This window comes from Fimicolochytrium jonesii, assembly GCF_025526975.1.
Source record: "Fimicolochytrium jonesii strain JEL569 chromosome Unknown EV422scaffold_4, whole genome shotgun sequence".
NCBI lineage: Eukaryota > Fungi > Chytridiomycota > Chytridiomycetes > Spizellomycetales > Powellomycetaceae > Fimicolochytrium > Fimicolochytrium jonesii.
This window is the reverse complement of record NW_026515671.1, coordinates 166760-189207: the sequence shown is the minus strand read 5'-3', so window position 1 is coordinate 189207 and position 22448 is coordinate 166760. Positions and strand designations below refer to the sequence as shown.

The 22448-nt window shown below is 55.0% G+C and overlaps 9 protein-coding genes across 9 annotated transcripts; 4 read left to right on the top strand and 5 right to left on the bottom strand.

Annotated features, from left to right (window-relative positions):
• Window positions 1-269: 269 nt before the first annotated feature.
• EV422DRAFT_564726 (uncharacterized protein) lies at window positions 270-963 on the top strand (the record flags this gene model as incomplete). Its single annotated transcript, XM_053072226.1, has 4 exons — window positions 270-308; window positions 410-526; window positions 594-721; window positions 789-963. The coding sequence occupies 4 exons, from the start codon at window positions 270-272 to the stop codon at window positions 961-963; spliced, it is 459 nt and encodes a 152-aa protein (XP_052927906.1).
• A 1918-nt stretch (window positions 964-2881) lies between these two features.
• On the bottom strand, window positions 2882-5051 carry EV422DRAFT_518627 (uncharacterized protein). The gene is made up of 4 exons (XM_053069542.1): window positions 4880-5051; window positions 4721-4793; window positions 3906-4654; window positions 2882-3829 (listed from the first exon to the last, which is right to left on the bottom strand). The coding sequence occupies exons 1-4, from the start codon at window positions 4997-4999 to the stop codon at window positions 3101-3103; spliced, it is 1671 nt and encodes a 556-aa protein (XP_052927905.1). The 5' UTR covers window positions 5000-5051; the 3' UTR covers window positions 2882-3100.
• Window positions 5052-6953, bottom strand: EV422DRAFT_518625 (uncharacterized protein). The gene is made up of 8 exons (XM_053069541.1): window positions 6728-6953; window positions 6601-6640; window positions 6441-6473; window positions 6278-6318; window positions 6081-6142; window positions 5878-6011; window positions 5621-5797; window positions 5052-5539 (listed from the first exon to the last, which is right to left on the bottom strand). The coding sequence occupies exons 1-8, from the start codon at window positions 6733-6735 to the stop codon at window positions 5264-5266; spliced, it is 771 nt and encodes a 256-aa protein (XP_052927904.1). The 5' UTR covers window positions 6736-6953; the 3' UTR covers window positions 5052-5263.
• EV422DRAFT_518620 (Alpha/Beta hydrolase protein) lies at window positions 6954-8437 on the top strand. Its single transcript, XM_053069540.1, has 4 exons — window positions 6954-7273; window positions 7394-7626; window positions 7815-8035; window positions 8119-8437. Exons 1-4 carry the CDS (start codon window positions 7077-7079, stop codon window positions 8320-8322), a joined length of 855 nt encoding a protein of 284 aa, XP_052927903.1. The 5' UTR covers window positions 6954-7076; the 3' UTR covers window positions 8323-8437.
• On the bottom strand, window positions 8438-9626 carry EV422DRAFT_518614 (uncharacterized protein). The gene has a single exon (XM_053069539.1). It carries the CDS (start codon window positions 9360-9362, stop codon window positions 8595-8597), a length of 768 nt encoding a protein of 255 aa, XP_052927902.1. The 5' UTR covers window positions 9363-9626; the 3' UTR covers window positions 8438-8594.
• Window positions 9627-9904: 278 nt separating this feature from the next.
• EV422DRAFT_564722 (uncharacterized protein) lies at window positions 9905-12234 on the bottom strand (the record flags this gene model as incomplete). The annotated part of the gene is made up of 3 exons (XM_053072225.1): window positions 9905-10071; window positions 10155-10328; window positions 10404-12234. The coding sequence occupies 3 exons, from the start codon at window positions 12232-12234 to the stop codon at window positions 9905-9907; spliced, it is 2172 nt and encodes a 723-aa protein (XP_052927901.1).
• Window positions 12235-12596: 362 nt separating this feature from the next.
• Window positions 12597-14391, top strand: EV422DRAFT_564721 (uncharacterized protein; the record flags this gene model as incomplete). Its single annotated transcript, XM_053072224.1, has 2 exons — window positions 12597-13188; window positions 13256-14391. 2 exons carry the CDS (start codon window positions 12597-12599, stop codon window positions 14389-14391), a joined length of 1728 nt encoding a protein of 575 aa, XP_052927900.1.
• A 1009-nt stretch (window positions 14392-15400) lies between these two features.
• EV422DRAFT_303570 (uncharacterized protein) lies at window positions 15401-17714 on the top strand. The gene is made up of 4 exons (XM_053066112.1): window positions 15401-16695; window positions 16808-17041; window positions 17123-17265; window positions 17351-17714. Exons 1-4 carry the CDS (start codon window positions 15630-15632, stop codon window positions 17462-17464), a joined length of 1557 nt encoding a protein of 518 aa, XP_052927899.1. The 5' UTR covers window positions 15401-15629; the 3' UTR covers window positions 17465-17714.
• A 1865-nt stretch (window positions 17715-19579) lies between these two features.
• Window positions 19580-20563, bottom strand: EV422DRAFT_564719 (uncharacterized protein; the record flags this gene model as incomplete). The annotated part of the gene is made up of 2 exons (XM_053072223.1): window positions 19580-19837; window positions 19994-20563. The coding sequence occupies 2 exons, from the start codon at window positions 20561-20563 to the stop codon at window positions 19580-19582; spliced, it is 828 nt and encodes a 275-aa protein (XP_052927898.1).
• Between the last annotated feature and the right edge of the window lie 1885 nt (window positions 20564-22448).

The following is a 22448-nucleotide window of genomic DNA, read 5'->3' as shown; positions in this document are numbered from 1 at the left end:
GCCTTCGCCCAGTTCTCTGATTTCGCAGCACCGACAGTCTGCCCCATCTCGGAAAATAACCCCCAATCGGCCCCCAGCTTCACAAGCAGCACCTCCGCCCAACACAACCAGCCTCATACCTACACTCATGCCACACCGCAACCCACAGTACCTACGGAGGGCAGGCTCCCTCCTCCTGCAGCTGTCTCACCTCAACCAGCAACTGCGTCGTCTTCCGCCCGCAACCACAACTTGTCTCCGCTCTCTCATTCCAACCTGCCAACAACGACATGCATACTCAAACCTTGCGAGAAACGGGTCGAGCCGAAGTGTGTCAGCGTCGTGGCAGGGCAGGGTGGACCTATCGGAGGTTGCGCACCACGAGCACCGCCGTCCCTATACAGTTTCCGCACATATTCGACAATCACAGACCCAGCCGCAACCGGAGCCCTCCCCTCCCGCATCCACAGCAGCAGCATCAGCTGAAGAACCAACCGAGACGCCAGCGGCTGAGCCCTCGTTTTGGGTCTCTGATTCCGCCGCGAATGTATGTCTCGTCACCCATTGAAGTTCCCGTTCCTGCTGCCAATGCTGATCTCCCTCCCCCATCACAGCAACTAAACGCCATCAACGCTAAATCCAACACCACAAAGAAACTCCGCGTAACAGTCGAATCCGGCGGCTGCCACGGCTTCCAGTACAAAATGGAGCTGACGGATGAGTATGACCCTGCGGAAGACATGTACGTGCGCGTATGTCTCCCTCCCATATATCTCCTTCACATCATCTAATTCTTCTCCCCTTTTTAGACTAATAACGAAAAACAACGCAACAATAGTAATCGACACCACCTCCCTCGATTTCGTCAACGGGTCCACGCTGGATTACGTTGAGGAGCTGATTGGGTCCAGTTTCCAGGTTACGGATAACCCGAGGGCGGAGTCGAGCTGTGGGTGTAAGACGAGTTTTAATGTCAAGTTTTGATGAAGTAGGAGGAGAGGAAGGGTGTGGGGGAGGAAACGGTCGATGGATTGGGTTCGGTGGACAGAGGGTGGGAACGGAGGAAGCGTTGTGGGAAGGTATGGGGGAAGATATAGGGAATTGACGGTGGTCACGGTATAGCGGTGATCGCTCGCTTCGTCAGTTTGACCTCCAGATGGCGCATACCATTGGAGCGGCGGCCGACATATAATCTTCTCCGCCTCCCACCACAAACTCCCCGGAATGCATACCCACCAACTCCGATATCACATCTCTCCGCTCACCAATCCATAGCCCATTCTGCACCACTCGCGCGAAACGAATAGATGCGAGTGGAAGCGTAGATAGGGGAAAAGCGGTACTCGACGAGCCAGCCGCCATGGCACAAAGCTCCCATCCCGTAGTCATGTCTGCCGAATGTGAGCGCTGAGGTTCTGCGCGCGCGAGCTCGGCCACGGTCTCCCCGTCCACGGAACAACCACGGAACAGCGATTTCAACAAAGCGATCACATACACGGCGAGTTTATTTTGAACGAAGAAATGATACAATGTGTATATGCAAAGCGCTTTAGACCATCATTCTAATACGGCAAAATTTGTCGTACGTGCTCGGTGGAGATAGCCGGGGATTCGCGTACCCCTCATTCAATTGCTCACTTTGCTCAGCTAGCTGAACGGTTTTGGGCTCAACGTTACCTTCTTAATCGCATGGCGGAGCTTGCCACTTGTCCCACCCAAAGCGATGGCGTCCCAGCCGGAGCTCGACAAGGCTTCGGTCGGCGCACCTTCCAAATGAACCGACGTTGATTTCAGAGTATCGTGACCTTCGGGAAGCTAATTTGTCAAAAAAAAAAAAGCTAAACGCCCCCATGATCTCCTCGTTCAAATCCAATACCATCGCTTGCTGACGGTACGACTGACGCAAGCCGGTGTGCCTGCCCACGAGCTGCCGCGCCGGCCGGCTCAACAGCGTCCCTTTCCAAATCCTGCCGGCTCGCAAAATGCACAGTTTCATTGCTTCTGTTGATTACAGCATCAAACGTCTTCGCCAAGCCTCCCGCATCCACATCCACCACAGCAGCCTCGCTGGCATTGCACAGTCAGGTAGCAAAAAGCTGTCTCTCCTCGAGGTTAAGTCAGTGCCGCCGACCTTGTGGAACGGTCATTGACTTCATTTAGAAGGAGAGACAGCTTTTTGCTACCTGACTGTACACCGCGGCAACCTTGTTCAAAGACCCAATAGCCGTCCCCTTCTTGTGCGCCGCCTGAAAGCAGTGCGAGGCCCCTGCATCCGACTCGGGTTGTTCCTTGAGCGCAAAGAGCTAGATTGCCGCGTTGCGCAAGTACAGTGAAGCTAGGGCGCTCACGTCCTTCTTGAGGCCGGCTATCTCATCTTTCAGCTCCTTGACCGTCCGTCTCTTAACCGCTCCGCTAGCTTGGTCTCGTCCCGATAGACAACCGTCAAGGCTTCCGGGCCGAGCAGTTGACCATCCCCCTTGCCCGATACGAGCCGCTCGTCGTTGCACACCACAAGAGGTGGTTGCGTGGAGAGTGCACGCAGAATCTCGATGACTGGCGTGTTCGCCGCCGTTTCAATCGTCGTGTCAGTGCGGGCAACGTAGCCGTAAAACTCGTCATGATGTTCGTGTGCTTGTTACAATGGTGAGGGGAAAAAGAAAGGGAATTGCTAACGACGCTACCCGTGTTTGCTATCCACGCTACCGTCCACTTAACACTATAATAAGCGACATAAACTTGGTGACTTTTTGGGTAACTAACCTATCATAACAACACGCTCGGCCTTCGGGCCGGTTAGGGCTGAATGCTACTAGCCCTAACCCTAGCCCTAACCCTAACCCTAACTGGTTTCCACCTTCGGGATTGGCAGCGAAAAAAAATTCTCAGAAGGCCCCGTTTTGTTCGTTGCTGCAGCGTCCCCGTTTGCATTTGCCTACACGCCCAGATTAAATACACACATAATCTATCTCGGCTGACCTAACTCTGAATGGTGCAGTAGTGTACATATACATAAATTACCGCGCTATGAGCAACCCACATCAGCCTACATATGCCGCGGGGTCGTAACGAAAGGGTCCTTCGATGTCTGCTTGGTTTGGTGACGTGCGGGTTAATGCGCTGTTCACTTTGCCAAAACCCTCCCCAAGATCCTCTTCTCCCCAATCCTCAACACAAGGATATGTCGCATCCGCAGACTCGCGGGGTCCGTAGATTTCCCCAATGTTTTCAACACCCGTTCATCCTCCTCCACCGTCGTGGGGTAGGCCGCTAAGCGGTCCGCAGCGATTGTTCGGAGGGCGTCTTTCACGACTCGGTCCACATCCACCCCTTTCTTCCCCGCCTTCCTCTTCTTGCTCCCTTTGCCCCCCTTCTTCATCTGCCCATCCCCATCCAACTGTCTCAAATACCCCTCAAACCGCTCCGGCTCGTCACAAAACCCGGCAAACGTCCCTTCGTCCACAGCCAGAAGATGCGCAAACGCCCGGAGATGCGCGGACGCCGTTCCCGTGGCCGTGAGCGTCAGGTCACGCTCGATGTTGGTGTTATCGGCGTCGAGAAACTCCGCGGCGTCGGCGTCGTCCAGATCATCCATCAACTCCTCCTCAGCGTCATACTCGTCTTCTTCATCGTTGTGCTCTGATTCCAGTTTGTCGACGATGCGCCGGGCGATGCGGGTGTAGAATGCCAGACGGGGGGCGAGGGATGGGGGGGCGAGGTGGGAGAGGAGGGCGGGGAGGGGGAGGAGGACGGTGTTGAAGGGGTTGGAGGGGGAGGTGAATCCGTAGTGGGAGAGGAGGTGGGTGTTGGGGTGGTGGCCGTAGGTGTTGTAGACTTCGGAGTTTGCTGGGCACTGCGAATGGGAGACGGAATGTTAGATTTTGTGGGAGGTTGGGGTGGTGAGACCTACTTTCAGGATGCGTTTTTACCTTTTCGACGACGGTCAATTCCAGAATATCCACTCCCGGGTCAAAATCGCCAAAATCCTCATCTTCCTCCGGATCCCTCGTCCAATCCTCGGGATCATATAACGGGGGTGGGGACGGCGACCCTCTTCCCCTCCGTTGGTGTCTCCTGTCCCCCTCCTCCTCCCCATCATTCTCCTCCTCCTCAGAAACCCACCCCTCGCCCTCCAACTCCCCGTCCACAATCTCCTCCTCCTCACTCCCATCATCCGAGACCTCATCACACCAACACTCCCCATTGGTTCCGCAAAACATACACACATCCGCATCCGTCTCGAAATGCACATGCTCCCCTGGGGTCGTCCGTGTCGGCGTGCGGTGGTTGAACAGATCCGCGAGCGGGACCATGCACTGGCCGTGGAAATCGTCCACCTCGAATGCGCGCGAGCTCACCAGCGACGCCGCGGCGAGGAACTTCTCATAACTAAACGCTTCAGCGGGTAGACCCGAACATTCAATGAACCTCTCCACATGGGCTGTGTAATCCGCCTGCAGCAGGACGAGATCGTTCTGCACCTGCGTGGCGAGATCGGTGCCCTTGAGCTCTGCAAGGTCGGAACTCGGCCAGAAGATGGGCAGGGGCTCAAAGTCGGGCAGGCTCGCGAGGTAGGCGGACCAGGGGGATGAGGCGCCCATGTGGCGTTCGTACATGAGGCAGACGGCGAGACCAAGGACGCCGTCGATTTCGAGGGATTCGAGTGTGTCGGCTATGGCTGGGTGGTCGACGGGGGGTTAGCTATGGCACATACTGAAGTCCTCAATGGAATTCAAAGACGTACCGCAGTTCCGCACGCTCAGCACAGCATCTTTGGGGATAATACACAGTCCCTGGTCAACCTCCAAGTTCTTTTTCTACAACAATATCCCGCTTATCAATATCAGCGATGTCCGTTCTCTTGTTGTTTTCCAGCAAATGGGTAGGGTTTCCTCTCACTTACCGCAAAAACCCCATAGCCGGTCCCGACCTGCCTGAGCTCAATGAGACGGGCGTCGTAGCGGATGCGGTTATCTTTGAACCACTGTTCCAGCGCTTGGAGCTTGTCCAGGGAGGCTGCCATATCCGAACGTGTGCTTGTCAAGGTGCTGGCGGAGGTGTTGGTTTTGCAGAGTCGTTCAGGAGACAAAAAAAGGAGACGAGGTTGCTGCCAACGCGCTTCCCGTCTTGTTGTGACGGCGCTCCCGCACTTGAAATTCGACACCCTCCCCGCCACTAAAACCAGCGGGATTAACGTGCTATATGAAAGTATTTTGATACAAACTCCAAAAAAAAAGGTGTTATGCGTTCGAAAGGCACACTGGGAAAAGAGTGCAATCGAGTGTCCTCAATGACTCGCACATATAGTCAACTCCCTCATCTGCCCCAACACCCCCTCCACCTGCCCATCCAGCCCGCGTCCCTCCCCAGGCGGAAACGCCGTCCTAATCGCATCCAGCTTCGCAAACGCACTCGCATTGAACCTCGCTTGTGACTTTACGAGTGCTTCGAAGCAGGGGTCGAGGTATGGGACGCGGAGATCTATGAGGCGGGGTATTTCGGTTACGAGGAGCGTGTTGTAGTGTTCGTAGATGTCGCGGGAGGCGGCGGATTCTGCTTCGGCCTGCGGAAATGCAAAGAGAGGAATTTTTAGCAAATGGAGATGTATGCATCTCCTGGGTGTTCATTGAGAGACGGTACTCACGCGAGGCAATCTCTGCGGGTCATCGCTCGGCTTCTCGATCAATTTCCGCACATTGCTTCTGACACGATCGTAATCAAGCAGTTTCTTGGCGCGGATCTTGCGCGCTTCGTTGAAATCGGGGAATACGGCCGAGAGGCGGCCTAGCGGGTCAAGGACTGCTACGCGGTAGGTCGTGTCCTTTTTGCGAGAGAGAAGAGGTGGTTTAACATCACTGTAATTTGGGATCTTTCTGGAATTATGAGTTTTAACGGACATACCAACTCGGTCCGGGCCTCCTCATCCAGTTTCGTCACCGCAAGCTTGTACTGTGCGCCTGCGTACCCCAGCGGTGAGCCTTCCTCGTAGAAGCCTGTGATTGTTTCTGCGATGCGTTGTTGTGCTAGTGTCATGCCTATGGGTTTGTAATCCGGGATTTAGTGGAGGTGAAAGGCGTGGTATGGTGGGTTGAAGTAAGACGCACCTCGGACGGCGTCTAGGTATCCTTTTGCTTCGCGGTGGAGATTTTCGGATTTGTTTTCGAGTCTGCAATGGGAAATTTGTGTGCATTCGTGAGCTTCGCTTCCTCTCCGTGGTCTTTTCCCGACTCCCGACAGCAAAAAGCCGCTATATCGCCACCGCCCATTTCGTCCAGCAACATTCCAAATCCCGAAAACTTACGATTTGAATCGCTTCTCTTCCTCCTCAAACTCCCGGTCAATCTGAATCATAAACCATCACATGAGGCATATCAGCGAAAGTCGCCCAGTCGCTAGTAGTTGGCAGAGCAGAGCCGCCAATTCCGCCCCCGCCGGTCATCACATCTCGCTTTGATGAAACGCACCGTTTTATCTATCGCACCGGTCGATTGCATCACCTGTGAGGTAACAAAGGATGGACAACAAGGATAAGAAGAACGCAAAAGACTGCAACAGACGCATTCCACCGAACCGCATCTACTCGTACTCGCACCCCAAGCAAACTCGAGACAACAAGTAACCTACCGACGTAGTGGCGCGACTCACGGCCTTCTTCAGTCCATGCCTAGAACGCACATCCGTTCAGCCGTGCGGTTCAACCGTCGACGGCATGCCGATCGGACCATCGCCGCTGCACGCGAAATGAACGTACCAACTCATTCTTGCGCGTGTATTCTACAAGAGACTCCGAGGGTGGAGGGGCGGGTTTGCGGTGGGGTTAGCGAAGGAGTTGCTGGGGGATGAGGTGTGCACCTCTTGGCGTGAGTTGGAAGGAAGAGGATGTTATGCGGCTTGGGGGTGTTCTGGGGCGCTGCCGTGCGGGGGATGAGTTGCCACGTCCAGCAAAGACAAACGTCACCGGGAGGCTCGCGTTCCCAACGCCTTCGTGAGCCAGCGACCCCATCACGCCATCCACCCCATCCCGCCAGACTTCGCAGCACTCCAACACACACGCCCCCACCGCCCCTCCAACCCGCCCACCCTCCTTTCGCCAGCTCACGATGTCCGCCATCCCCCCACCGACCCCAACAACCCTCACCATCGGCGGTCTCGACCTCTACATCTTTGGTCTGCCGGAACCGAACTCAGAGACGACATACACGGCATACAACGTTGTGTTTCATGCCCATGGAAGGGGGTGGACGGCCGAGCAGGATTTTCCCTTTTGTAGGGGGCTTTGTGAGAGGATTAATGAGGGGTGAGCGCGAGCGGAGCGAGCAGGGTATCGCTCAACCATTCACTCCATGGTGGTTGTTCATGGTTGTTGATGGGTTGACGAAACTCACTCGACCATCCTACTGTTTCGTCCACTTCCCAGTAACCCCACCACCCGCACATTAGTAGCAACCTTCGACCAACGCAACCACGGGCGACGTCTTCTTTCGGGTAAACAGAACACATCATGGAAGGAGAACAACGACACTCACGCGATGGATATGTTTGCGATGCAGTACGGGACCGCGTGCGATGTTTCGTTCTTGATTGATGTTTTGCCGTGTTATTTGCCGGGAAGGGTGGAGAAGTGGGGGATGTGTGGGATCAGTTTGGGTGGTGAGTTTTGGGGGGGAAAATGAGGTTGAAGTGGTAAAATGCGCGAGCTTTAGCAAACGTCTTGGAGAGAAGCGAGGTGCTCCCGAACACCGACCACCCGCTGACGCCCGGACACTGCCTACCGGCTGACACTTCGAACCTCTCATCACGCACACTTATGTACTTTCTGTCCCCTCTTATGTTCCCAGGCCACTCAACCTTCCTGGCCCTAGCCCTCGACCCCCGCCTCACCGTCGGCGTACCCATTATCGGCTGCGGCGATTTCCTCACCCTAATGACCGGCCGCGCCGCGCACATGTCCCCGCCGATCCCGCTCCCGCCGCACTCCGAAAAGTACATCAACGCGGCGTTATTGAAGGTGTTGAAGGACCGGGACCCGATCAACAAAGTGGATGAGATGCGCGGCAAGGTATCGTGTTGCCAAAATCCAACCTTGCAGACAATTGCCACTAGGCTCGCGCTGACACATGTAACGTGTTCACTTTCCAATAGGCGATTTTGATCTACAGCGGCGCCGCAGACACCCTCGTACCCGCCTCCGCCAACATCGCGCTCGTCGACAAGCTCACCAGGGCGTATGAAGCGGATGGGAAGGCGGAGATGTTTAGGCAGATTGTGGAGGAGGGGGCGAAACATGAGCTTACGGAGGGGATGAAGAGGGAGTGTGCGGCGTGGTTTAGGCGGTGGTTGGCGTAGGGATGTGTGTGGGGTTTATGTATGTAGGGTTTGTAGAGAAGTACAGTACATACATACGTAGGCGGTAAACAATGTGCATTGCGATCGGGGTCCGGATGTTGGTGTTGGCAGGACGAATGCTACGATGGATATGTTCGATACGTATTATGATAGCTACATACAGTACAAGAAGCGAGCGGCCAAAACCGTGGCGCCAAAAGGGAACGGTGGATCACTCCTCCCACCATCACAGGGGCACCTCCTCCCCATCTCCACTCTCCGACAATTGAACCCTAAATCTCCTTCTTAACAACCGGCACCGCACTTCCCTCTCCCCCCACAACAACCGTCTTCTTCACCGGCGCAGCCTTCGGCACAACCTTGCCCCCCCTCACACCCTCCAACCCCTCCACGCTCCTCGGCACGGCCCCAAGCTCCTTCACCTGCTCCCTCAACACATTGCGTTCCTTCCTGTACCTGCCCATCCGCAGGAGCATCAGCAGGACCTGGTGCGTGACGATGGCGAGGAGGCCGGTGAAGGAGACGATGAAGAAGTCGCGTTGGAGTTTTGCCTGTACACAATCATCGGAGACAATATTCGTGTGAGTGGGTCGGGGCCTTCGTGCGAGGCAGGGGGTGATGTGGACGCTACCTTTTGGGAATAGAGGTTCTCCGCGGTGTACAGATCGATGGGGCGTTTCGCCGAGAGCCGTTGCAAGCGCCGCAACGTGTCGACCAGGATAAACGTCAAAAACGCAAAGATGGTCACAAAGACCGTTCGGACCGTCTTCAACCTTTTGAAAAAAAAAAAAACACAGCCATCGTGAGTCCAAGATCTCCCTGGGTCCACTCCACCCCCCGCGCGCCGGATAAGAGGAGTATACATACACGGGAGACGCAACAAGCACCTCGGCAAAGGTGCGCCGGAACTTGATCTGGAACGGCAGCGACAGGTACAGGATGAGGGCGGCCTCGACGGCGAGCAGCCAGGTGATGAGCGACATGAGCGGCGTGGAGGACTCGGTGCCTGTGCTGGCTAGGAGGGTGTCTATGAACGACATGGCTGATAGGTATACGCTGTACAGGTTGTGAGTCTTGGTGGTTGCGGGGAGGGGCTGGACGGTTGCCTGCCCTTCTTTTTATGCCTGCCCAGAAGCCGCTTTCCTTTGCGTGCCCTCAGCCTCATCCCTCTCGTCTGGGCGGGCGAGGGGCGTGACATCACTCGGTGGCTCGCAACGCGTGCGGCTGGCAGCAAGACGCAAGCCATGACGCGTTCGCCCCAGAAGCCCCGGAACCCGCTTCCAGCCATCCCACGAGGACTGGAGTCACTGGACACTAAAGTATGTGAAGACGACGTTCAAACTCACTTCATATTAGCTAGTATTTACAAGGAAAAAAACCAAGTTCAGAAAACAAAGCGTGCGGAGACACACGAGCTCCTTCTTTCTTACACATCGGGGTATTCATTCCATCGTACCAATATCGCCATTTGCCCCAAATCCTCCCACCTTCATTTCATCCATCCCCCATTCGCCGTCCATACATCCTCGATACCAACACACTCTCCCCCCAACCCCTTCCGTCCACTAAATCAACCCCCTACTCACTCAGGCTCCCCATCACCCACAACCACCCGATCCCCATCTTCCTCCCAGCTCTCCTCAGACGACGACGACGACGAATCATACGAGTACACATCCCCATCGTGTTCTTGTTCATCTTGACTGTCACGAAAATGGTATCGGTGTGTAGCGGCGGGTGCGATGCGTTCTGGAAAAATTACACATTAAATCCGTTAAAAAACCATTCCATCAGAAAAATGGGGGACGGAACACTAGAATCGCACAACTTACCCATATATCTTCCCACATGCTCACACTGCACCTCACACTCCCTCACGGCATCGTTCATCCCTCTTGCAAGGTACGCGAGCGTGGTGGCGCCGACGAGGCGTTGGCGCTGTGTGGGGCGGGACAGGGAGTGGGCGCCGAGGCGGAAGGTTTGGGAGACGGTGTGGAATATGTCGGCTGTGTGGGGAAATAAATTCGTGATGTGAGCTGTGGGGAGGAGATATAGGCGGGAGGGTGCGGGGAGAGACGTACCGAGATCTTCCATAGCTCGTTTGACTTCGGTCAAGGGCTGTTCGGTGCTTCCACTTCCACTTCCACTCGCAACTGCACTCGCTAGTACACTCCTACTCGCGCTTTGCCCCGGCCCCGTCCCATCCCCCCCCTCCCTGCCCGTATACCCCCGCGGCAACCTGCTCAACCCCCACCTCCTTGTCTCCCTCGCCCTATTCTCCCTCTCCCTCTCCGTCTCCCTCTGCCTCCTCCGCCTCGCAAGGTTGTAAGCCGCCGCGGCAATGTTCTCATAATCCTCATCATCGTCTTCTTCACTGTTGTCATTATTGTCGGGGTTGTTGCGGCGAAGACGGATGGCCATGTTTCCTCCCGCGAGATCGAGGGCTGCGTGATAGTTTGGCGAGGTCGGGCTGTACCGCGGCGACTCGGTGGGCACGATCGGTGCTTCTCCACTCCCCTCCACCGTCACGGTTGTAGCCGCCGGTCGTCGGAACGCAAAGAAATTGGGGTCAGGGATCCCGCCCGCTATCTCACTCTCGAAATGACCGTCATCATCATCGTCGGATGACGAAGAAGACGCGGACTCAGAGTCATGGTTGGCTGATACCTCCGTACGTAACAACCGTTCAAACTCGCGTACCGCCGAGGCCGGCGAGTCGGGTGCCATCGGTATCATGTGCACGCTGACGTGGTGGTCATCATCTTCCAATTCATCTTCGTCTGACTCTTCACTGCTATCCGTGGCGCTTGAACTGTCGTCCATCGGCTCCTCGTCTCTAGCGAGGATGGGAGGCGCGTCGGTTGGATCGAGGCGGTAGGTGCGCGATGCGGGGGAGTAGAATAGGGTTGGTGGGGGGTGGTCCGGGGGGCTGGAGGGTGGGCTGACGGCTGTTGGGGTTGTGTTTGAGTCCGGGGTTGGGGAGGCGGTGGTTGTTATACTTATAAGCGGTGGCGCCGAGGGTATGGTGCCTTCGGTTGGAGGATCGGGGACAACGGGATTTGCACCGACGCCGACGGCCCGCCTTCGTCTGGGACTTTCCTCGTTGGTCGTAGCTTGCGCATTGTCCGGTCGCTGCTCTTCGCCACCACCGCTCTCTGCATCAGTCTGCCTCTCCCTACGCTCCCTCCGCCTGTCTCGAGTGAAAGCCGCGAAAGCCTCCATGAAATGTGTAGCGTCCAGTGACGGGCGTTGAGGTGTGGTTGGTGTGGCATCGACATCAGAACTGCCGCCCTCCGCCACCAAGGCATCAGCAGCAGCGCTACCGGTGGCCGCTTCCTGCACCACCCGCGGCTGCGCCTGTGTCCCACTTCCTTCACCGGCACTCGCCGCCACAACCACAGCGCTCGGTTCCACAACACTAATCCCAGCCGCCTCCCCAGTCCCACCACCACCACCACCACCCCCAGTCCCCAACCTCTCCTCAACCGCCCTCTGCACATCCTCAGGAATCCACGGACAAGTCGCAATCAACCCCGGCCAAACAACCTCCAACGGTCCCAACGCCTCCACATCCGCCAACGTCGGCATCACAAACACATCTCTAATCAGCCCCCTCGCATCGTTCCGATCCCTCTCTTCATTCCCAGCGACCTCCCTATCCATATCTCCTCCCACAGTCACATCCACATTCGCATCCCCGCTCCGGGGTCGGTCACTCATGACATCACGCCCAAACCCGACAATCGGCACCCCGCTACTGACAGCCCTGGGAACCCTCTGCGCGGTCCGTCTAAACGAGGTGGCGGTGCGATGCAGGGCGTGGAGCGTGCAGGCGAGATGGTGGTTTGTGTGGTGCGTGTGCGTCGGGCAGTGCGGCGGGGAGGGTGGGAATGTGGGGAGGGGTTTGCCCATGTTTCTTTGAGGGGATGACTAAGAGGGGTTGAAGTGGATTACGGACCGACGAGTGGGTGCTGCGGGAGGCAGGGTGGTGTCCTGTTCATGGGCGACGGTAGCGGATGTGTCGCTCACGGCGGAGATCGGAATGTGGGTGCGGGTTTGAAGGGCCTGGGTTTTGGTCTGAGACTCATACAGGGTCTACATAGTCTACAGAAGGGTTTGCGCCTGCGGACTCTGCGGAAGCTGTTTACGCGGACTGCGCAAAACGTAAGGGAGACCCTCTTTCCACGGAACACACAATCTTCAGCCGTCTTCCCTCTAACGCAACAAAGCCTGAGAGAGTATCCTCTCGGAGCCTGTAGTGGTCCAGGAAAAAGATGGGGAGCCAGCTCTCGGAGATCCCGCCGCCCGACTCAAATATACCCCCGCCCGACAGCGATGGATTCTATCACATAGACCCAATACCGCCCGAAATGAACCAAGGGCACCGCTACTGGCCGTTCAAACTTTCAAAGCGGCAGCACATTCTCAACGAAATAGCCCTCGTTTGGAACGCCTTGACGTTTTTTCTCTTGGTATTCAAGTTTTGGATATCACGGCGCATCCCATGGTCCGCGTCGAAAATCCTTATGGTCTGCATCTTATGGCCGGACTTTCTCGCAGTCACAAACAATCTTTGGTTTCGAGAAATCCCTGCCGCCGTCTTGGGCTACTACATTGGTGGATTCTATGCTTGCCAAGTTCAAGGATTCATCGGTGGATTCTGGGGCTGCTATTCTCAGGGCGCTGTTCTGACGTTCACTTTGGACAGATACTCGGCTATTGTGTTGCAAAAATCTTTTACGATGGAGGAGGCTAAGAAGCAAGGGATTACCATGATTTTCTCATCAGGAATCATGGCCGGATTGCAGATGGCCTTCCAAAGCTGGGCGGGTGTCACTCCCATGGGAACTTGGTGCACTCCTTCATGTAGGCTACTAGTTGATGTGGTATAAGCCATCGTTTCCTCCCGAATCACTCTGATCTTCATTCACAGGGTCAACAGGCGATTGGCATGGGGCAGTTTTTTCAAGCATTGGCGTGTTTGCCATCGCAGCGACAGCCCTCGGCATCTTTTATATGTACTGGAGGATTTACGCAGAATATACCCGCGCCTCGCGCAATGTGGTCAATATGATCCAAACAAATCTCATGTCAGAGGAGCACGACATTCATCGACTGAAAGGCTTGAGTGCTACGGATGTAATGGAATCGGGAACTTCAGCCAGCGTCGCTACGGCACAGCTTCAAAGTGGAAGTGAAAAGGTGCATCTTCGCGGCACCCCATGGTCGAATGACAGGTCTACGGCGTTGGTTCCCTCCGCCGTAACCTCGGAGTCGGAGTCAGAGTTTTTATCAGAAAGCGAGCATGGCGGCGGTGAGGCGGCAAAGATCGCACAGTGTGGCAGTACAAAGGGCAAAGCTCGAATCGCTTTCCCTGAGGAATCTAAAACGGGACAACTGAAGACCGAAAGCGGCCACGAGATTACCGAGCAAAAGCGAAAACATGCGTCGCCAGTTGGGAAGGACGCAAGACCGCCAGAGCGGGCAGCGCGGAAAGCTTTGTTTAAATTCAAAATCAGCGACGTGTCGCCGTTTGCCCATGATGCATCGTCCCGTCTTACTCAACTTCCCACGGTACTGGCATCGAGAACCTCGCCCATTAGCCCGTCACCGTCTGGATTGACATCGCCCTCTGGCAGCTCGTCCGGGCATCGGTCCGCCTTACTAAAATCTCAATCGGCATCCCTTCCCTTCAGCCCCTCCGTCTCCGGCATCCGCGCCTCCACCCACGGCATCACCAGCAAGACCAGTATCGGCACCAACAAATCCGGCCACGGCAAAGCCCGCATGCGCGCCAGTGCCCAGCGCAACGCTTTCCGCATCGCAGCACAAGCCTCCATCATCGTTCTCAGCTACTACCTCTGCATGTTGCCCACTTTTGTGCTCATTTGGCAAAATCTCGTCACGTGGAGACCGGTGGCTCTCTGGTTGGATATCGCCGCACATTTTGGGTGCATTGCGTATTGCTTTCTGAACCCGCTACTGTTCATGTCACTTAATGCGCAGTGCAGGGCCGCGGTGAGAGAAGAAATCGAAGCATGGAGAGAATGGCTGGGTGGGGCGACGTGAAGTGGAATGACTTTTCCTTTCGATCTGATCGAGACCTCATACGGCACGAACGCTAGTGTACACGCTCCGGTGCCTCCAATCCTGGGAGGCGAAATCCGGTCGTGTCGCTTTTCTTGTTTATCTAAACTTATTTAGTTTAATGATTGAACAAAGGGGTGTCAATGGATGGGATCATTAACATGCTGGTGGCACTGGGAACCACTTCGATGTCAAAGATGGCGCAACTTGTACTGTATATGTACTGTATATGTAGTACATCAACGTGTATATTTCAAAGTCCCAAAGATTGCGTGCCAATTCGGAAGATTCCGCTCTTCGTTTCCTGAAGTAGGTCACACCGTATGCTTGATAAGCAGAGGTGTCTGTACCTTTCTCTGCTTCTCTGCTGTATGCGACGGCAACATTGCCTTCGTCGGATTGCCGAGAAAGGAACGGCGACACGGCAATGGCAAGACGCTTTGTGTGAGCTCCCACTGGCAAGACTGGCATCGCGCGTGAGCGTTGCAATTGAGCGGGCGGGTCAGAGACTAAACACGAGCAAATGGTGCGATGGCTTTAGCCATGTATCAGTTGTTCACGAAGTTATGGGTACCCGTGCCAAAGGTCTCGTATCATGCTGTACCCGGTACTTCCCGCGGTGGAAGAGACAAGGACACATCATCCCGAGCATAGCCACCAGCAGAAGTCGCCGGACTGCCCGCACACCTGAAGAAATACGGAAATGGACGGCAGCTGGTCGTTGACTTTTGTTGTTCATAGAAAAGTGCGTTGGACTGGCGGGCGAGTATGATACGAGACCTTGGCACGAGTAGGGCCGGTTGCTCAACTCGTTCGACCGGGGGGGAGAACTATGAAGTTGAAAGTCCTTTGAGGACGAACATTCGTTCTTTCGCCTGTAACGCCACGGTCTTGGATCTGGAAGTTGGAAGGCGTCGACAGCAGTCAATCGCGCTTTCCGATGATGAAAACTTGGTACTCCGACGTCCCGTCAATGGCCCGTCAATGCCGCGTATTTTCTCGAGTGTTTCCCTTCCCTCCCTTGCTTGGGGTTTTGTTTGTTCGGCCCATGTCGGGCCCCCCGACGACCATCTCATGCAGAAGCAACGGACTTCGAGAGACTAAAACCTCCGAGGTTCAGGCCTGCTGCTTCTGGATTTATATGAGGACATCGACACAACGCCCCTACGTACTCTATCCGTCGGCGCGCAACGACAGCACGAGGGACGATACACGCAGCAATGAGAGACCTCACTTTTATCAGCAGGCTTCTGGTACTGGCTGCCTCTCTATCCGTGGCAGTCACAGCTCTGCCACCGAGAGTTGTCACTCAATTATACGCCAATCCAACCTGTACTGGGAATCTCCTCGGGTTTAAAGTCTATCCCTTACAGGACGACTACCCTCCTTCTCTTTGTGAGATGGTGGCTCCTTTAAGAAATTGTTCCCAAACGGTCGACATCACGGGCAAACCCGTGCCTGTGTATTCTACTACCATATGCTACACCTCCATGACTACGGATCAACTCCTCAGCAGCAACCCTTCGGTGGGTGAACGATGGGGTTCCGGAAATGCGGTCTACCGTGAACCGGATAGTTTGATCAGTTGCGGTAGCGGACAGCTGGATGGCATCTTTTTCCTCTTTGGCAATGGCCTTTGTCCCGCAACTTCTACCTGCCGCAATTCGACCGCGACGGTGGGGCAGCCTTTCAGGCCGCCTATCAAGACGTCAACCGGGAGCATTTGCGGAAAGTTCAGCGATGTATGGACATCGTTGCAAGCCGGGAACAAGACGTATGGCTCATACGTATCGTCGCCGCCCCCCGCGAGCGAGGCACCCGGTGGCTCTGTTGTCTCTGGCGGCTCTGACGGCAGCGTTATCTCTACACCAGCGGACCAAGCCTCCTCCCCCAGCGCAACGAGCAGCGCAAAGTTCAGTGGAGGCATCTACACTCGCTTTGGAGGCTCATGCTTCGATGCATGCATCGGCTACTGCATAGCACACGTTAACATCACAGTTACGGGAAATACTATCACAAGCACGCGGGTAAACGACGCGAGCGAAGTGAAGCCTAAAGAACTCGAATCCTGCCCATGTACTCCACTTAAGGGCAGCATCACCGGCGCCGCTAGCGCAATGTTCAGCACCGATTCCCCTGGTGTCTTCTGGTATGCCTTAATACGGAATGACACCATAGCCGCAAACTTGATCTCCAATGCGGGTACATGCTCTGCGTTTCTGAAGAAAGACGGTTCAGTGGCCGCCACTGATGCCGCTCCGGTCGTCCTGGAGAAAAAAACACAAGGTAAGCACACCCAGGGGACCAGGAAGATGGGGGGAATATTTCGGCTGGGGCTAGGGGTTGACTTGCGCCAAAGAGCTGAATGATGCTGATACTCTCGCGAAACTTCCGTTAGCATTCCGGCCGGGGCAAGAAGCTAGTAGTGTCCCCGTCCAGCTCACGTCGGAACTCAAGATGCGCCTAGACACCAAAGGCGCTCTCGTGCAGGTTGATGTGGAGCGGAAGAGTGCACCGCCAGCTGGGCGCTCCCTACCTGCGTCTGCCACCTCCCTCAACGTCTTTTACACGATCGACGCGAACACGAGTCAGGCCGTGGACGCTACCTTGGATCACGTGTATGATGATCTTGGTGAGTGGTCTTATCGCCGCTCCACCTTCTCCGTAGTAGCATTTAAAGCCCTTTGCTAAACTCCCTGGTTTCTCACGGCAGCCCTGGCGGCGGCCAAGGTGGCGACCAAAGATCTTCGATGGGCGTACCTCAAGGTCCCCGACAACGTGTGGGTCCCGCAGACCACATCGGTCAACACCACCGCGAAGACCGTCTCCTGCCAAACCACGCATTTCTCCGAATGGGTAAGGATCTAGAGAACCTAAGGTTGCATTTCCGGAATTTTTGCTGATTCGCTGCTTTGTTTTTGCCTTCTCGTACGTTGAAAAGACGGTATACGTGGACGGCAGCGCGACGAAGAGCAGCGCGTCGACAGTCGTGCGATCGCCACCGCTCATCACCGTGGGAGTGCTGGCGGTCATCGCGAGCGTCCTTTTGACCTGATTCTCTGCCTGAGATGAATGACGCCCCTCTGGCCTCCCGGATTCAGATCCATATGCCTTGCTAAACAATAAAAAAAAGTTTGAGTATCCCATTAACGGCCATGAACGATGCTACCTGCCTTTGACGTCGTTGGGGGGCGCATGTGGACCGCACACTTTCTCTCCGACTGCACGGATGCCCGATGTTCCGACTGGCGAGGGGGATGGGCACCGAGGGGCAATCATGGTTGGCGATTCTATTTGGGCACTGATAGGGGTGTGGTCACTGCAGTGATGGCGAAAACGCGAACTTTACGCGCGGATGTCATCATCACCTTCGGGTTAGAAACAGGGTTGGCAACAGGGTCAGCAACAGGGCTACTAACAGAGCAGCACTGGAAACTTGTGGAAAGCGATGCGACCGCGGGAGATATGTATCGGGAGAAATGCCAGAAGGACCCGGCAAAAGCCACGTTTAACCTCCTAGGCACCTCTGCGGAGGATGTATGGCAAGTGCGAGATCACACGGCAGTATAGCTCAATGGAGCTTCCAAGCACGATGGAGGAGCTTCGGTCGCAGTCAAGAAGCATCGAAATCGGAGAATTCGCTTTTGGCAACGCACTCTGGATATATTTCCTGAAAAATGAGAGGCTTCTCCGTCCACTTTGTGCCTCTTTATCAGTATTCTCATCATACCGCTCCGGGTGCCGAAGAGGGCTTCCTATGAACAGTCCCAATGAAGGCCGTCCGCGGCTGGCAAGCGGCCAGGACAAACACCGTAAGAGAAGAGCAAAAAAAGAGGTATAAGCAATCACAACCAGATGTACTTCGTCGCAATGTTGATCGGGCAGCTGGGATTCCTTCTTGCGATTGTCGAGAAGTTTATTACGCAGGGAAGTGTGCAACTGAAACAAGAACCAGAGAGACAGGCGATCCTTCAAGATGCGATATTCGACCTGGGGGCCTGCCGACGAAGAAGGAAGCATCCCAGAGTAGGGCAGACCCTGATCAATATTTTAGATCATTATTTTGGCCCCTTTTCTGAACCCTCGGGATTGTCCCGTCCACCAAGTTCCAGACCGTAAGCTTGCACCAAGCGCGGGGTCATTACTGGACGTCATGCAGAAAAGTCACCCTCACTCCTTACTTATCTCCGTACTTAGTGTCCAATTTGCGGTTAACGAGTCTTCCACCGGGACCGTATCGGAATTCCTCCAGCGGAGTTCCTCACTTATGAGCTCTGTTGGAGCAATTCAGTCGCCCCTAGGTCTGGATATCTGCATACCTTTCAAGTTCCCCAAGGTCCCCTGGTCGTTCCCGACGGCGATTGTCGCGCCGCCATAGTAATCGCACACTTAGTTTTTTACTCCCTCGTCTTCTTCAACGCGCCATCGACGCCGAGATCTCTTATCGCACCTTGCGGCAAGGACACGATTCTCAATCCTGGTCTGAGGTCGTTCACCAAGGAAACCAATCGCGCACGCGTCGTTTCGTCAATCCCGCCGCCGATGAGTACGGCGTCGTACTGTAGTTGGTGGCCGAAGCGGACGTGGGGTTTGGAGAGAGGTTCGTTTCTATATCCTGCACCGAAGTGAATTGAGAGAGCGAGTATTTTGGGGCGAGGTGCTGCTGCAATGTTTTGCCGATTTCGAGGGAGCGACCAAGAAGGAGAATGCGGATAGGTGCTTTTGACATTCGTGCGGCCGGAGACTCGGAAAGAGGGAAGGAGACGGGGCGCGATAACTGTTCGGGAACGTCCGGCTATGCTTGTGTGTTGAATCTCCGGTCCCTACATATCATCTGGCGACTCCTGACGGCCTTAGGGTACTGGCCGCACACATACTGTACACCACACTGACAGCGCTTCGCCCCGAACCAGAAAAACACACGGGCCGTCCAACAGCTCGACAGGACAAACTCAGTACGCTGCGTAACCCTCACTTGCCTAGACTCGCGTATGTAGTTTCGCAGCGGAAAACCAAGCACATTCTCGAATACCGCTAGATTCTGATGCGAGGACAATGGATGTGATGTATTGTAAAGGCAATGATTGGATCTACAGATGATGATTCTATGATGCGTAAGGTATCTAGATGTGGGTGATGTTGAAGTGCTATCTATCTCCGATCCGAGGATCTATTGCTCTCCCGGCCAGTGAGGAACCTCAGAGGGGAAGACGGTATCGAAGTTCTTGCCGAGGTTGTTCACCCAGAAGGTGCCTTTGGAGTGCGTGTAGAGGAACGCGTAGGAAAGTGTCGTTGGGTATTTTGTCGAAGCATCGCCAACGACAGCATCAACCCAGAATGTGTGCCCATTTGCATCGTACCGGACAGCGGGGGTGTCTTTGTACGTCTTCCAGTCGTCAATCGACCAGCGCACCTTGAGCTTGTCGAGCTGTTTCGTGTGAACAAAAACGATAAAGCGTTAGGATATGACTTCAATCGAGCATGAACATTTTGGATGGCATCCAATTCTCGGGCGGCCAAAATTCCTCGCCCACCATCACCCCACATCCCCCTGATTCGTAAGTGAAGCATATGTACTACTCACCTGAGTGTCCGCGTTAAGGTCGAACGCGAGAGTGCGAAGGGCGACGCTCAAAACGTACTTCTTTTGCCCTATATCGTAGTGCAATCCAGAAGAGTACTCAGGGAGTATGATCATCGGATTGTCCTGGGTGGCCTTGATCAGGACGTTGTAGTTCGGGTACAGGTCCCAGACCCTGGGTCCGTTGGCGAACGAGGCGTAAGCGGTGAACGCTGGGTCCCAGAATTCCATGGGATATTTGGTCGAGTCGAAAGGGCCGACGTCCGTGACTTCCCACAACTCGAAGCCGCTGTCCAGTCCTCCGACATAGTGCGCTGGGACCTCCTCGCTCGAGGACCACGCTTCTTGAGTCCACTTGATGCCGACTTGCTTCTCGAACGCCTTGTTGCGAACGGCAATTTGCACGCTGAAGGTGTCATGCGTTCGGTTGACGTGCTTGAGGGTTGAGCCCACCACCGCCACATCGCCGCGGCCTTGGCCGTAAGGATAGTCGAATTGCTGGGCCGTAGGAAGGGCGGCAACGAAGGCCGAGCAGGAGACGGCGACGAGCGCAAGGAAGTTCAGGGCGACCATTGTGAACGGTATCGAGGGTATGTTGGGGGTTGCGTGGCGACCGACATGACTGGCTTGCAACTCCCGCTTTTTATACCGGATGGACTGCATTTCCTGCTGCCTTCTGCTGGAATAGGCGTAGTAGGCATAATCGATATACGGACGCTCTCCTGGTGTTTACGGAATATCGATGAGGCGGACGGCTGATGAAAAAGAGGAACCGGTCCCATCGCCCAGCATCGGGGTCGATTTGAAAAGATTCTATGGACATCCCGCCAGAGCGGGTTGGAGAATACGCACCACAACGGGGCCGAGAAATGACCAATATGTTTGCCGGACGTTATCGATGAGCTGAGACGAACCCACCTCCGAAAAAAGTTTGGAGACTTTGAACGGCGGCAGACATCTGTGCAAGTCTGGACCGGTGTACGAGTAAGTTGCGAGGTCAAATTTCGAAGCATCACGGGGCATTTTGGAGGTGTATGCTGGTGTTCGCAATATGTGCGAATTTAATTTGCGGCATAGCAGGATGGAGATCCTTGGGAGATTCAGGTTCAAGTTTGGTGTGTAAGAGCGATCGCTGATGACATTTTTTCGTTTGCCAGAGGTACTGTACAGTACTGTATATGAGTTTTGCAATACAATGATATGGATATTATGCGAAAGATGATGTCCTGAGTGCTGGCACCGACGGTGTCCGTGGTCGGTAAGTGGGAGAAAGAAAAAAGCGGTTGTTGACGAGCGCGGAGCACAGAAGAGAGTCAGACCTCATATGATAGTCTTCCCGCCGCAATTTCCAAAGGCGGATTCGGAATTACGGACCGCACAGCACTCCGGCCCGCCGTTCGTGGCTTACTATCGCAGGTTTCCACTTTCGAGCGGAAGTTCCGTTGGAAATGGCTACTATCGCTATACCAATACACGGTTGTAACTCAGTGGTGTCTCCCGCTTACCACCTTCCTGGAAGGCCACTGCTGTCAATGCTGTCAAGTTTCAAAACCACATCGCGTTCCCGAGTCCTTGGTGCGCAAGTATGGAGAGCTTCAGCAGCGGAGTTATAAGGGAGGCAACTCTACGAGTGCTTGGCAACCTACACCTCATTGGCTATCCCGTTCATATCTGCTGAACGGAACGAGTAAACCTTTCCCATAATCGCAACAAACAGCACCCTTTACCAAGAATCGGCATCGCAATCAACACATGGTAAGGGTCGGATGGCGGCACGGCATCAATGTGCCTCATGCTCAAACAACCGCCTCCAAAACATTCTGGGACACCTCCTTCAGCATCCATCGGTATATACTCCCGATCCTTGCCTGAATATCCATGTCCTCCCGAGCAATGACGGGTGCTCCCGCTTTCGGGTCCCGCTGTTCAGTCCTCCGTATCTTTTTGCCTGATCGCCATCCTCCTCGTATGCTATCGCCTCTTTTCCGCCTCCTTGGACAGAGCAATGTGGGAAGAGAAGGTCGTTCAACCATCCGGTCACCGCCATCAACCAGCAAAGGACTTTGTTCCAAATCTCAAGATCACCGCGAGGTTGGCCGTCCGACCGATAGAGATCGCAACCGCGTGCGGAGAAACCCCCACGGGCTTTCTGATCATTGCGCGCTCCACTTCCCCTCTTCCACAAACTGTAAAAGATAGGCTTGTGCCGACGGGCGTTGCTCTTGTGATCTTCTCCGTGATGGTGACCAGACAGTCATCAACAGCGCATCGACGGCAGTAATGCCTTCGCCTCCCGAAAAACAGATTCGAAAAGAATGATTGGATGTGGCACCGTAAACGAGGTAGTAAGGGCTGAGATACGCCCGGAGTGCCTCATCTTGCTGAAAACCCGAGGTCTACTTTGAGTCGGCGGCAGCTTGCAAAGATGGCGGCCTTCTTCTTCCAGCCGTCATCTTAA

Bases quoted from the DNA above. Each gene is read 5' to 3' on its own strand.
- EV422DRAFT_518627 (XM_053069542.1), bottom strand. From the start codon at position 4,999: ATGGCAGCCTCCCTGGACAAGCTCCAAGCGCTGGAACAGTGGTTCAAA. The intron at 4,794-4,879 runs GTAAGTGAGAGG...ATATTGTTGTAG, and splicing joins CCGGCTATGGGGTTTTTGCG to AAAAAGAACTTGGAGGTTGA. The intron at 3,830-3,905 runs GTAAAAACGCAT...TCCCATTCGCAG, and splicing joins AATTGACCGTCGTCGAAAAG to TGCCCAGCAAACTCCGAAGT.
- EV422DRAFT_518625 (XM_053069541.1), bottom strand. The intron at 6,474-6,600 runs GTAGGTTACTTG...GTTACCTCACAG, and splicing joins TGAGTCGCGCCACTACGTCG to GTGATGCAATCGACCGGTGC. The intron at 5,540-5,620 runs GTGAGTACCGTC...GCATTTCCGCAG, and splicing joins ACCCGCAGAGATTGCCTCGC to GCCGAAGCAGAATCCGCCGC.
- EV422DRAFT_518620 (XM_053069540.1), top strand. From the start codon at position 7,077: ATGTCCGCCATCCCCCCACCGACCCCAACAACCCTCACCATCGGCGGT. The intron at 7,274-7,393 runs GTGAGCGCGAGC...TCCACTTCCCAG, and splicing joins TGTGAGAGGATTAATGAGGG to TAACCCCACCACCCGCACAT. The intron at 7,627-7,814 runs GTGAGTTTTGGG...TTATGTTCCCAG, and splicing joins GTGTGGGATCAGTTTGGGTG to GCCACTCAACCTTCCTGGCC.
- EV422DRAFT_518614 (XM_053069539.1), bottom strand. From the start codon at position 9,362: ATGTCGTTCATAGACACCCTCCTAGCCAGCACAGGCACCGAGTCCTCC.
- EV422DRAFT_303570 (XM_053066112.1), top strand. From the start codon at position 15,630: ATGAGAGACCTCACTTTTATCAGCAGGCTTCTGGTACTGGCTGCCTCT. The intron at 16,696-16,807 runs GTAAGCACACCC...AACTTCCGTTAG, and splicing joins CCTGGAGAAAAAAACACAAG to CATTCCGGCCGGGGCAAGAA. The intron at 17,042-17,122 runs GTGAGTGGTCTT...TTCTCACGGCAG, and splicing joins TCACGTGTATGATGATCTTG to CCCTGGCGGCGGCCAAGGTG.